Below are 14,819 nucleotides of genomic sequence, written 5' to 3' on the forward strand. Positions count from 1 at the left end.
CATTTATTCACTGTAATCCTGTGAGACCTCTGCAAAGAAGGTCTAAAAGCCAGACTGCACTTTCTCAAGTGTGCTTTTATATCTACTAAAGCAGAGAATTTAAAACTGTGGCATAAATCTGTGCTGCTAATAATGCTCACTTGCCAGACATATTGCAGACCTCAAATACAAAGTCCACAAGCATCCCCACATTGTTTTATCTCCACTGACAAGTTACAAATCCAGGCCTTTGTTCGTTTAATAACATGTTTATGCTCTATTAAACTGGCTATCCACCTAAAGACCAAAGCGTGAAGGTCTCTTCCATGTGCTTTGAACCTGGTATGTTGACTTTGAGTGAAAATGCCAGTGCCCTTGATCACAGAGGAGCCGCCTGAGGTCTGACATAATGGAAACTAAGCTGTGAAATTGCAGAAATAAGCCAGCAGGACGGCACACTTTTGTGTGTTTGATGCAACATGGTCTTCATGCACACAACCCACTAATGCATGCTACATTTTTATGTTTGTCACTGTTTGGAAAAACATGTTGTTAGTCCTTTCCAGAGCATCTTGGAAGTGGATTGTAGCTGTAAAATCTCAGACCCAGACCCATTTCTGACCCATTTAATCATCTATTTGTGACTCTGGAACACAATTTTTTTTTTAATTGAAATTTATGCATCATCTGAAAGCTGAATAAATAAGCTTTCCTTTGATGTATGGTTTGTTTGTTAGGATAGATTTTCAGCTATATGAAAATCTGGAATCTGAGGGTGCAAAAAAAAAAAACTAAATATTGAGAAAATTGCCTTTAAAGTTGTCCAAATGAAGTTCTTAGCAATGCATATTGCTAATCAAAAATTAAGTTTTGATATATTTATGGTAGGAAATTTACAAAATATCTCCATGGAACAAGATCCTTACTTAATGTCCTAATTATTTTTTACCATATAAGAAAATCAATAATTTTGACACATACAATGCATTGCTGGCTATTGCTATAAATATACCACTGCTACTTATGACTGGTTTTGTGGTCCAGGGTCACATTTATGATAAACCTTTTATGGTTGGTTTATTATGTGATCTTGTTTAATTTCATCATGATTCTGAATGCATAATTGTTGACCAAGGGGAATTTTATTTGGGGGTCGCTCTTAATACTGGGGAAATCATGTTTCAAGCTAAATATTTTATATTGTTTTAAATATTTTGACAATACAATTTAAATTGATGTTAAACCTATTTTAAGTTCTGAATACTAAACTATGTTTCTGGTTACAATTAATTAAGCATTAGGCTTTTCTCTCTCTCTGTTTTGCAATAATCACTGACAGATCCATTTAGGCGTTTCTTGAGTCTCTAGTTTGTGTATGATGCATGTCTGCCATCTAGTGGTTAAATTAGAGAATACAGTCTCTTTCTCTCTCTCTTTCTCATTCAAATTAGCTTCATTGACATGACTGTGTGAAACAGCATAATGCTGCCAAAGCAATAAACAATAAACCCATTACACAAACATTTACATGGCCTTATTATACATACACTCACTGAATTTCAAGTTTGGAAATAGACATATTTTTTTTAGTTTTTTTTTTTCAAGCTCATCAAGGCTGCATTTATTTGTTCAAAAATACAGAAAAAAGATTAAATATTATTTCAATTTTAAATAACTGATTTCAGTTTAAATATGTTATAAATTTTAATTTATTTCTGTGATACAAAGTTAAATTTTCATCAGCCATTCAGTGTCACTTTGATCCTTTAGAAATTATTCTAACATGCTGATTTATTATTAAAGTTGTAAACAGCTTTTGCTCCTTAATATTTTTTTGGAACCTGATACTCTTTTCAGGATTTTTTGATGAATAAAAAGTTAAAAAGAAAAGAAAGTCTTTAGTAACAAAATACACTACTGTTTGAAAAGTCTGGGGTCAGTACATTTCTTTCTTTCTTTCCTTCTTTTTTTTAAATTAAATGTATACTTTTATTTTGCGAAAATATGTTAAATCAATAAAAAGAGTGTATGTTATCACAATTAAGCAATTGATTCCGGAGAGCAGTGATAAAGAGCAAAGAGGGTTCAGTATTTGGTCCTCAAAAGATGGCAGGAGACACATACAGCGCTGCCAGGTAGATGCACCTTTCCTTCTCTCCCATACGAGATCTTGTCACTGTGGCTCACTTGCTGAAATTCAGGTCAAATTTGAACTGAGTAAAATAATTGTCCCTGATGTTCTTTTATTTGCTGCTCTCTGTGAGGAAGCTTCCTTAATACTGTTCAGGTAATGGTGCCAGTTTATAATCAGACTTTATTCAGTGAAAGTATGTTCAATTTCTTTAATTGTTTTGCCAATCATGAATGCATTTTTTTTGAATGTCTGAAGCTCTCTTTCTCTCTGTGCACATGTTCTATGTCTGTCTTATCTAACACATCTCATTCAGATCATCAGCTTGATATAAGAGCTGCGTTTTGATTGGAATGGTTCCTATGCACTGTTCACCGCTCACTTACTTCACTTCGACAAAATGCATCCATTTGGAAAACTCTGCAACCTCATCAAACACAGACAAAACAACAGCAGCACATTATTAAACTACAAAACTTTCATTTCATATACAGTTGGCTATATCCAAGTAAAAAATAATTAAAATAACTGCCATATTTGAAAGTGTCAAATAGTGATAAATGTCTGTTGTGATATTTAATATAAAAATAAACATAATCATGGCAAAAATTGGCACTATATACAAGACAACTCGACATGCGTTCGTCAGTAAACGATCTGTATATAGCATGTGCGAAGTCAAAAAGTCTCCAAAGGAAGGACAGACATAAAATGTTATTTATGCACCTGATGCACAGTTACCTTCATTCTGATCGTTTTATAAATGTCCAACGCCAAAGCAATCAGGAGATATGCAATGCATTGCTACATGGTTCATGGTTCTACCGACCTTTTTTTCCCCCATGAGATGGCCTTGAAAAGAGTTAAGAACATGTACAGTTATGGAAAAAGGAATGGCCTTGATGAGTTAATTTGTTTATCCATTCAATTTTGTAAATCTTTGTTCTATGACAGTGGTTTTAATGGACATTTTACATCTCTCCTTTGTCTGACACTTCCTGACACTTCTAGGTCTTGGATGATCTGAATCAGGTGTTTTTGATTAAGGAGACATGAAAAGCATGCAGTGTGGGGGTGACCTCCAGGAACGTGGTTGGGAACAACTATTCTATGATAAAAGAATATTCATTATAAGAACAGTATAAAACAGAATATCAATAAACTTTGAAGTAGTTTGACCATTAATTCTCAGACAGTATATTCCGTATGTTTTGTGATCATCATAGACTCAGATCTTTTTTTAGAGAATATGTTTGAAGACTGGATTTTTCTGACAACAGCAATTTTTCAACTTGGTCAGGCAAAGTTGACTATTTGCAAAATATATAAAATCGAACATGAAGGAATAGAGATCAAAGCTTTGATGAAGTCTAAGGAGGTTGATCACAAAATTAAACCCCTCCGTCTGTCCCCTACACCCTTGCTTTTTGAAGCAAATGATTGACACCGTCGGTCCAGGGCTGGTATCACTGTATAACTGTTTGAAATCTGGGACTATTCCAGATGACCTGAAAATGGCCCTCTCTTGACGCCTCTGTTTTAGAAAATTATAGGCCAATTTCGGCTTTACCATTTATCTCAAAAGTAATGGAAAAAAACTGTGCTTCTTCAACTTCAGCTTTTTTAACTAATAATCACATCTTTGAAAAATTTCAATCTGTGTTCAAATCACTCCACAGAACTGAAACTGCCCTTGTAATAGTTTTAAATGATATTTTTATGACTACTGACTCTGGTGCTTCTGCTATAGTGATGGTGGACGTCTAGTGATCATCTGCCTTCGATCATGAGATTTTCATTTCTCATTTGGCGCCTTATGGCCTTAACAAATAGAAGATTTGTGGTAAAAACTGTAGGCTACGTTTTCTTTTGACCCCAGGCAATTTAACCTGCGGAGTTCCACAGGGTTCTGTCTTGTCTCCAGCTCTCTTCTCTCTCTGTCTTCTTCCTCAGGGCTCTATCTTTAGAAAACACAACGTCTCGTTTCACTGTTATGCTGATGATCTGCAATTTGACAAAGAATACAAATTTCACTGTTGATACTCTCTTACTGCTTGTCTTGCTGATGTCAAATCATGTCTCTCAAAAAATTTTCTGTTCTTGAACTCCGATAAAAAAAAAAAAATGTTTAGTCCCCCGAACACAGGGCAAGTATTCAACTCAATCTCAGGACTTTAAATTCTTTCATCTCTCCCTATGCCCGGAATCTGGGTGTGGTGTTTGACGATTCCTTAAAATTTGATAAACAAATTAGTGCTGTAGTAGGTTCTAGCTTCTTTCGTCTTTGTTCTCTTTCTAAAATCAAGTCGGTTCTCTTAAAAAGCTCTCTAGAGGTTGCTATCCATGCCTTTATTACTTCTCGGCTGGACTAATGGAACTCCCTCTACTTTGGTATATCTAAGGCACAAGTCTCTCAGTTACAAGTGATTCAAAATGCACCAGTTTGATTCCTGAAGGGGTGTAAAAAGTTTGATCATGCCACTCCCCTTTTGCGATCATTACATTGGTTGCCAATCCACTCTCGAATTGAGTTTAAAATCCTGCTACTTGTTTACAAATCACTTAAAAATCAAGCTCCGCCTCATTTGTCCGATCTACTCCACTCCTACACCCCGGCGAGGGGACTAAGTTTAGAGTGCAAACTTCTCCTCTGGACCTCTAGAACTCGCTTAAAAACCATGGGGTCTAGAGCCTTTGAGGAAGCTGGCCCCACCCTCTGGAACAACTTACCAGTTCACATTAGAATGGCTTCCACTTTATCTGAGTTCAAGTCATCTTTTCTCTCTGGCTTTTAACATATAGTAATGTGTGGTTTTAAATGGTTTTATTCTATTCTACAGTTTTTTCCTTTGTTATATTGGTTTGATTAGTTTAATTTGTTTACTGACTTTTTATTTCAGGTATATATTATTGTTTGTTGTGCAGCACTTTTGTCGGCTCTGTTCCGAGTTAAAATGTGCTCTAGAAATAAAACTGAACTTGAACTTGAAGTCTAGAGTTAAAATAGAATATGTGACCATGCACCACAAAATCAGTCGTAAGTAGCATGGTAAGTATATTTGTAGCAATAGCCAAAAGTACATTTTATGGGTCAAAATAATTTTTATTATTATTGTTTTATGCCAAAAATCTTTAGGATATTAAGTAAAGATCATGTTCCAGATATTAAGATATTTTCTTACCGTAAATATATTAAAACTTAATTTCTGATTAGTAATATGCATAACTAAGAACCTCATTTGGACAACTTTAATGGCGAGTTTCTCAATATTTTGATTTATTTGCACCCTCAGATTCCAGGCTTTCAAATAGTTGTATCTCAATATTATACAATAATATTGTCCTATACTAACAAACCATACATCAATGGAAGCTCTTTTTCAAATCTCATTTTTAAAAAATTAACCCTTATGACTGGTTTTGTGGTCCAGGGTCACAAATGGTTATATAAAATGTCAATGTTTAGAACAAAGTTGTTCATAAACAGATTTTTTTTTTTTTTATTCGAGTGATGACGATAAGTTAGTGTTAAATTTGTATTGAAGGAATATTTAAAATATTGATTGCTTTATTTTTCAAAGTCAAGAGTCAAAGGCTATATTGTATTGTGTTTTTTTTTTTTTTTTGTTATCAGTTATAAATCTTTCTTTATGATGTGATGATAAAATAAAAAATGTTTTAAAAGTTAAAAGCCAAAAGTCTCCCTCTCTCAAGTACATGTCAAAAATTCCCAATATATTCTTTCTTCTTCTTCTTCTTTTTTGTGACATCAATTTAAAGTGTATGAGACAGCAGGAGCAGGATAATGGAACACCCCCATTACTTCACAACTGGCTGGACTGTGGGAGACAGGGTCTGTCCTGTTAATGCAAGTTAATACAAGGGTGCCAAATCAGGTGTTGATGTGAACTCCTCTGCTACAGAAAATGAGAATATCATCACTGGGCCTGGCACATGGGACGACCCTGATTGAAAACAGTGCATAGACTGAGGAGTGAGAAGATAAAAAAAAAAAATTCAGATGCTGGAATGTGATTTTGCCTTGTGCTGTTTCTGAAAAGATTTTTTAATCTCCTGTCAGATAGTATAACACCACCACCTGCTGTATCTGTTTTCAATTCTATCCAAGATCTATATATATATATATATATATATATATATATATATATATATATATTAACTAACTAAATGAACACAGAGACCTCAATACTTGGCACATAATACACAATGACGGTAACAATCAGTGAATAGTCATTTTGAGTAGAAAATAGATGTTACAAAATAGCAAGTTACTTAACCCAACAACAAAAGCAACCATAAAACAGTGTAAATACATCTCGAAAACAGAAAACATTAAACCTTATTCATTATTCATGCCCAAGTGCATGATGGGAACAACAGGATCATGACTTAGATACTTACTTAAACAGTCTTTGTAAAAATAACAAACAGTTCCAAGTAAAATATACTTATAAGTTCAAATTTTTAATTCTACAAGCTTAAATTGAATACTAATATTGAATTTACTCTTTTTTTATTCTTGCCTGAACTCACTTATTCAATGTAGAAACTGCTTTAGTTTTTCTGTATTATTTACTTCAACACAAAATAATTTTTATTAGTGTGGATGTTTCAAAGTGATTTTTGTAATTTTGTCAGATAACAAATATTCTATTTACTTGCTTGAGAAACATTCCGGTAAACGCTGGTAATAGGGATAAAAACTGCTGAGATTTTTTTTTTATCGCTTTACAGGTTATAATGGGAATTGTTGGGTTTTAATGAACACTGTAATGGACACTGTTGATCTCTACTAGTAATTGATCACCTACTGTCGGTGGCTTGTTAAAACCACTAAATCCCAATGAAACATGTCCCACAAGACACTACTGGAAAACATTTTTTAATGGTTAAAATTTGATGGTTTGCAATGTTTGTAATGGTATTTGTAGTGGAAACAATTAGAATTTCTGTGATGTTTTCTATTGTTCTTTTCAGCAGGGAAGTGAAAAGAGGAGACAATTAGCTTACATTGTAAAGCATTCAAGCGAAAACAAACCTGAAAGAGACATCAGGATTGTAGTGCATTCCAATGAATTATTAATGAGTATATGTCATTTTACAGCAGAATACAAAGGGAAATGGAAATTATGGTAACACTTTAGTTCAGGGACCAATTCTCACTGTTAACTAGTTGCTTATTAGCATGCCTATTATTAACACATTGGCTGTTTATTAGTCCTTATAAAGCACATATTCTGCATGACCATATTCTACATCTCTATTCCTATCCAACACCTAAAATTAACAACTACCTTATTAACTATTAATAAGATGGAAATTAGGAGTTTACTGAGGCAAAATTCATAGTTAATGCTTTGTTAATACGAGAATTGGATCTTAAAATAAAGTGTGACCAAAATGATCATGAGGAAAAGAAAGCAGTGGACTGAAAATAGCTATGTCACGTTAAAATACCATGCATTATATTATTGTCCTGATGTCTGAAAATAGAACATAGCACATTTATAGTTCATTCAGTTAACTTTATTATTAGAAATGATTTGTTTCAGGCTTGTTAAGTGGCATTTCCCCAAACCGTAAGTGCCTCCCATAGTTCCTCAGTGGATAACAACAAGCTATTTAAAGCAAATCTCAACACCAGAGTCTAATTTGTTACCCTATTTAGTTTACTGGTTATGTCAGTAACTATTACTCACCTGAGGGCACCATCATCATCTTATGACATGCTGCCATTGTTGCTGTTTTTTGGGGTGAAAACATGTCTAAGCCACCCATTTCATTACAGTAGCTTATCCACAACACATCTCTACACTCTTAAAACTAAAGGTGCTTCACGATGCCATAGAAGAACCTTTTTTTGTCTAAACGGTTCCCTAAAGAACCTTTAACATCTGAAGAACTTTTCTGTTTCATAAAAGGTTCTTTGTGGCGAAAGAGGGTTCTTCAGATTATAAAAAGGTAAGAAAGAGATGGTTCTCTAAAGTACCTTTGACTGAATGGTCCTTTGTGGAACCAAAAATGGTTCTTCTATGGCATCGCTTGAAGAACCTTTTAAAGCACCTTTGTTTTTAAGAGTGTAAATGCAAAGACTTTCCAGCACAAGTTCTAATGTTTTCCAAGAATATTGAAAAGAACAGGATTCAGACAGAGGAGGCTGTTTAAACCAAGCGTGACATTTATTAAACTTTTTTTGTATTGACAAACAGATATGATGATGGAATCATTTAGGCGTAACAGACTGAGGAGCCACACAAAAAGGAACGTTTGAGAGATAGTTGGAGACAGTGGACCAACGGCAGGAAACACCTGTGTGGGTTTCAATTTAAAAAAGAACAACGATGAAATAAAATTGGCATTATGTTGTATCATCATTTGAAGTGTCTTGATCACCTGAAGAAAAGGAAGAGAAAAAAATTAACAATTAACACTAATAATATTCAATTCACATGCATCAAGATAAGACTCAAAATGCTTTATAATGTGAAATGATTTGAAGTAAACACTTAACGGTGAATGCACAACTAATAAATAAATAAAGCATTGAGGAAAAAGTGGGAAAAGCGAGTCATACCTGTTCAGCCAGCCATGATGTGCTTTACAAAAGCTGTGGGAAAAACAGAAAAATCTAAATCAGTATTCTGTGCCAATGTATATATAGTTTATACTATTCTGAGCCCAATTTTCTACAATTTTTTACAAAGTCCTGCGTATACAGTTGCTGTTCTAGACACATCCGAGGTCAATTATACTAGATGAGACAACATTGCCATCTAGAGGTAAAGAGCACAATTGCATTCTGTCCTCATTATCACTTCCACTTCATAGACATGAACTGTGATTATATCAGTCTAGTGACAGATGCTGATTTATAAGGTAGCACATACTGTATTAGTGGCCATGCTGACATTGACTGAAGCAGCTGAATGTAGCAGGTGATGGAGGTGTAAAAGCGTGTACAAACTCACCTTCGTAGTTTATACAGCCGTTCGCATCCTCCTGTCCAGCCATCAGCTGCTCAACCTCGTCTTCCTTCATCTTCTCACCTACGGAGAAGACACAAGCACATATTATCACTAGAGCTTTACAGTGCTCTACATGAAAGCAGGACTGGCTTCTCGTGACCGTTCTGTGATTATAAAGTGTCAGTTTGTCATCCTGTCTTTGGAGTCGCTAGTCTGATGCCAGTGAATTTTTAACCCTGGACCACAAAAACCGTCATAAGGGTCAATTTTTTGGAATTGAGAAAGCTGAAAGCTGAATAAATAAGATGCACTGATGTATGGGACAATATTTGGCTGAGATACAACTATTTGAAAATCTGCAATCTGAGGGTGCAAAAAAATCTAAATATTGAGAAAATCACCTTTAAAGTTGTTCTTAGCAATGCATATTACTAATCAAAAATTTATTTTTGATATATTTACGGTAGGAAATTTACAAAATATCTTTATGGAACATGATCTTTACATAAAATCCTACTGATTTTTGGCATAAAAAAGAAAAATCTATAATTTTGACCCATGTATTGTTGGCTATTGCTACAAATATAGTTGTGCTACTTAAGACTGATTTTGTGGTCCAGGGTTACATTTGTAGTTATGGGGTATTTGCTTTTTTATAATTTAGATAAAAACTGTTGTGATGTTTCTTGTTTGCACTGATAATTATATTATATTATATTATATTATATTATATTATATTATATTATATTATGCTGAATATATTATATATATACAACACCTCCAGTCAAAACTTTGATTTTGAGGAATTAAAATTGTTTAACTCACTTGATTCAATAAAAATACTGGAATCTTACAAAGTTTGCTTTTTAAGAGAATTTATCTTGCTTTAAGGAAAAATAAAGACAAAAAATAAGAAAATTAGTAAAATTAATAACTGAAAGTTAAAAATAAACAACTTTTTATTTCAGCTAGTTTCCCAGGTAAAAAATATTATTTTAATTTAGTTTAACTTGATGTACTAAATTACTAATTTACTAAAAAATACTAAAACTGAAATAAAATGTACAAACATAAATTATATATATATAAAAAAACTGGTTCGAAACTATAATGATACCTCATTGATACAGTATTATGGCTAAAAAAGAACTTCCGTGAATTTATTACAGGAATTTGTGTATATGAAAGAATATTAAATTAGTTTATATTATTTTTAGATGTTAAAGCTTACCCAGGGTAGCGAGGACGTGTCTGAGCTCAGCACCCATAACTGTTCCATTGCCCTCTTTGTCGAACACTCTCAGGCCCTCAACAAAGTCTTCAAAGGTGCCGCGGTCTTTGGCCTTGCAGATGTGTTGATGCATGGGCAGGAACTGATCGAAATCCAGCATCTTTGAATTCATGTCTGCCAACAAAAGAAGCAAGATGAATCTCTGTGGCATGATCAGAACAGTTTGGCTCTTGGCATTTGAGAGCGGGCAGTCAAACATATGTTCTTTTCAGATTTATAGGCCGTGGAAGTCTGATTTTGTCAGGTTCACTGTCTCACCTTCAGCTTTGGGTTTGCCTAAGACGTGCATAACTTCAGCGTTGGTGGGGTTCTGACCCAAAGCCCTGATCAGATCTCCACACTGAGCGAAGGTGATTTTCATCTCGTTGGTTGGCGTCCTGTCAAACAGTTGGAACGCATCCTTGAAATCTGCAGGGAAAAAGACAGTCGGACTTGAGTTTCTCACTCTCCAACAGACGTAAACCCTCTACGCTGCCCGTGCTTTAGATCACTGCTAGTTTGAAGTCTCTGTTAGATCTCTGTCCTGAAAATATGGTTTTGAGTTTTTATTCTATTTCATTTCTTTACTTTTTGCCAAACTCAAAACTATCTGCTGTGGTGACCCCTGTTTGGGTTTCTTTCTTCTGTTGAACACAAAAGAAGATATTTTTTAAAAATGTTAGTAACCAAACAGCTGACCATTGACTTTCACAGTGTGGGAAAAAAAAAAAAAATACTATAGAAGTCAATGGCTACCATCAACCACTTGGTTACCAACATTCCTCAAAACTGACCACATGATTTGTATAATCTTAGAAGTGTATATTTCTGCCACATGTACATTACTTTGACAGATTCACCTCTAATAACTATGGAAGCCTGTTTCCATCAAGGATAAAAAAAAAAGTTATTTCGACTTCTCACAATTCTGACTTTTTTTCTCATAATTGCATCATACAAATTCGCAATTCTGACTTTTTTTCTCAGAATTGTGTGACTAAACTCACGATTACGAGTTATAAAGTCAGAATTGTGAGATATAAACTCGCAATTCTGTGAACATATCAATCTTTTTTTTCTCGCAGTTTATATCCTACAATTCTGACTTTTTATCTAGCAATTCTGACTTTGTAACTCGCAGTTGTTAGTTTATATCTCAGTTATTTCTCGCAATTGCAAGAAAGAAAGTCAATTGTGAGATAAAAATTAGCAATTACCTTTTTTTTCAGTGACAGAAAAGGGCTTCCAGAAATAACAGATCATTCTTAGTTGTAATCTATAAACATTAATTTTCTGCAAAGCTGCTTTAAAACTATATATATTGTGTAAAGCACTTTACAAATAAATGTAAATCAAACTGTAAGAGAGAGATAAGGTGCAAACTTAATGTCAATAAGGTGCAAAAAAATCTGTCTATGTTGATTTTTTATTATAGTATATAGTATACTATGATATAAAATTATACTATTAGTTAGGCTTTAAATATAAAAAAAAATATTTAGAAGCTAACTGTATAAGACATTAAGACTTGTTTTAAAAAGAAAAAAAAACATTTTGAATAAAAAGTATTTTTTTAAACTTTGGTTTAGGTATTTTTACTTTAAACTGCATATAATAAAATAACAAAAACCTGAATAAATTTGAATTTATTTATTTATTTATTTGAGTATAAGCAATAGCAGTGTAGTTTAACACATGAGTTATATGCTCTAAATGTACTTTTTAAGTTAAAGTAATATTGAAATGTGTCCAAAAATGTGACTTACCCTCAATCTGCTCAGCAGTGAATTCAATCTGCCAAGAAAAAAAAAAAAAAAATCAAATAATAAATAATCATGCACAAAAGTTTAATAAATTGCAAACAAGACTATAATGGGATTACATGACTATTAATGCTCAGGTCCTCTTTGTCCTCCAGGGCGTGACCCTTGCTCCGGACACATGCGGCTGTCAAATGTCTGCACACTCACCCGGCTCTGGTTACTCAAACTCAATCCTGTTTGTCCTGTGACTCATTGTCCAAAAGAATTTATGAGCAACCTTGAGCCAGAGGGTGTGTGTGGCCCTGCGGGTGTACACCCGATACCCCTTTTGTCATTTTAGCACAAACTATTACCAGCTGGCTTAGACAGTGATTGAAGGCTACAAATGCATGACACTGACAGGATGCTTTTTATGGCCTTAGGAAATGGGAAAATGCCAAAAGATGAAACAGTTGCTTAAAATGATATTGCGACCTAACAGTGCAACTGGATTTGCAAAGGCAAGAATCGTTAATGCATATTGAAACGTTACAAAATCATTGCCACTGGATGCAGGAAATTATAGGGCTACTGTAAATGATGGATCTCAGTACTCAGAGCTCATTAGAAATACTGCATCTGTTCTATGCACTTTTCTTAAAAAAGAAATTGTGAATGTGCGAAGCCTTCAGAATTAACAATACCGTACAGTTTGGGTGGTCCATTCTGGAGCAGTGTAATCAAAATCACATTGTGTGTGGCCTAAACCTCAATGGTTTGGAACATATATTATGGCTTCTCCTAACCCCAAATTTTCAGACTATGGAAATGGGGTGTAGAGTGGCAACGCTGACCACTAAAACTGCTCCTCTGAAACTCAAGCCATACTGTCAATTTTCCACCATTACATTAGGAAATCCAAATATTTATTAACCTGCAAAAAACGGAAGGTTTGGAACGTGATACGCCACTGGGTATTACTGATGATATGTTGTATTTATATGTTTTGTGTTTAAATATGCTGAACTTCTGCGAGTGGCTAAAACATTTGGATGTGGGAAAGACAGAATGCCGGATTCTCAGACAATAACAAAACAAACACTGACAATTGTTTAGTTCGAGCAAATGGCTTTTCAAATCAATTCCGAGCCCTGCAGATTAAACAAATATGTATGCCAAGCGGTGACTGTGGAAGATAGCATTCGGGGATGCTCAGCCAATGAATCTGCAGGTCATTCTTTTGGACGCACTACGCCCTTGACATCAAATGGTGCCTCTGATGTTGCTCAAAATAGCTCATGGGCATCAATGAAAGCAACAAGAGCAGAGCAGTTGTCTGTGAGAAGGTAACATTTGTCATCAGGACATTTAATAGAGAAACTGATTTCAAGACACTCTGCATTCTTAAAAAGAGAGCAGTGATGCCATAGAAGCATTTTTGGTTCCTCAAAGAACCTTTTAGTGAGCAGTTTTAGTGACCACAAAACCAGTCTTAAGTAGCATAGGTATATTTATAGCCAAAAATACATTGCATGTATTTCTTTTATGCCAAAAATCATTGGGATATTATGTAAATATCATGATCCATGAAAATATTTTGTAAATTTCCTACCATAAATCTATCAAAACAAAATTTTTGATTAGTAATATGCATTGCTAAGAACTTAATGTGGACAACTTTAAATGTGATTTCCTCAGTATTTAGATTTTTTTGCACCCTCAGATTGTAGATTTTCAAATAGTCGTCCTATATCTAACATATCACGTCAATAGAAAGCTTATTTATTCAGCTTTCAGAATCCAAACTGACACTTATGGCTGGTTTTGTGATCCAGGGTCACATTTTCCTTGGTGTAAAGAACATTTTGATCAGCTAAAGAACCTTTTGTGCAATGGAAAGATTCCATGGACGTTAAAGGTTCTTCATGCCAATAAAGAACTTTGCAATCTTGAATGAATACAACTCAGATGCCAATCTGTCAAGAGAAAGTGTCTAAAGTCTTTGGTCAGAAGTAGCAGGAATGTTAGCTCATTTAAGTTTTAATTTTCACTTGGTCTTCATCCTAATTAATAGGAAAACAGAAGACTTGTTGCTTGGTGTAAACCAAATGGATCAGAAGTTACACATATCCTAGTCAGACTAGACAGCATGTTCAATTTGATAGCAGTTTCAGGTTATCTCAGTTTTCAATTATAAGTTCTATTTCCAGTTTTTGGCATCTGAACACTGATAGTTTGCAGTCTCCCCTGACTAAAAACTATGCAAATAAAATTCAAGTCCATCTCTTGCAACAATTTAGATGTCAGTACCTTGACTTCAGCTGCGTTAAACTCTGGCTCCTTGGGGGGCTCGGGCTCTGGGGGCTTGGGTGCAGCTGCTGGTTTGGGCTCTTCCTTCTTCTTGGGGGCCATGTTGATGGTTACGAAGCAACACAGAGGGATGGAGACAGCACAGGGTCAGACACACTCTGGGTACAGGACTCCATGCTGCTGGAGGCCTCTTTATCCTCTGTCTGACAGGTATGCCCTGCCCCCTTTTGTCCCAGGAAGGTGCCAAATACAAAGAGGAACGCCGTAAAAGGACATGGCCAATGGCTTCTATTTGAGACACATTGTCTTCTCACAACAGACGCTCTCGTCCATCTGTACTGGGCCGTAAGGGCTAAAGAGTTTGTTAATTTAGCTAGAAAATCAGGATTGTGGATTTTAGT

At 34.7% G+C, this 14,819-nt stretch overlaps 1 protein-coding gene across 2 annotated transcripts; it reads right to left on the reverse strand.

Moving 5' to 3' along the window:
• Positions 1 to 8,287: 8,287 nt before the first annotated feature.
• Positions 8,288 to 14,565, reverse strand: LOC141343596 (myosin light chain, embryonic-like). Of its 2 annotated transcripts, none has more exons than XM_073848166.1 (7): positions 14,419 to 14,565; positions 12,133 to 12,160; positions 10,646 to 10,795; positions 10,328 to 10,501; positions 9,100 to 9,177; positions 8,706 to 8,738; positions 8,288 to 8,440 (listed from the first exon to the last, which is right to left on the reverse strand). In XM_073848166.1, the coding sequence occupies exons 1-6, from the start codon at positions 14,518 to 14,520 to the stop codon at positions 8,710 to 8,712; spliced, it is 561 nt and encodes a 186-aa protein (XP_073704267.1). In that variant the 5' UTR covers positions 14,521 to 14,565; the 3' UTR covers positions 8,288 to 8,440; positions 8,706 to 8,709. The 2 variants fall into 2 exon arrangements, with proteins under 2 accessions (XP_073704267.1, XP_073704266.1); XM_073848165.1 differs by having other exon boundaries at positions 8,288 to 8,524.
• Positions 14,566 to 14,819: the final 254 nt, after the last annotated feature.

The sequence above is a fragment of the Garra rufa genome, chromosome 10 (genome assembly GCF_049309525.1).
Source record: "Garra rufa chromosome 10, GarRuf1.0, whole genome shotgun sequence".
NCBI classification, from domain to species: Eukaryota; Metazoa; Chordata; class Actinopteri; order Cypriniformes; family Cyprinidae; genus Garra; species Garra rufa.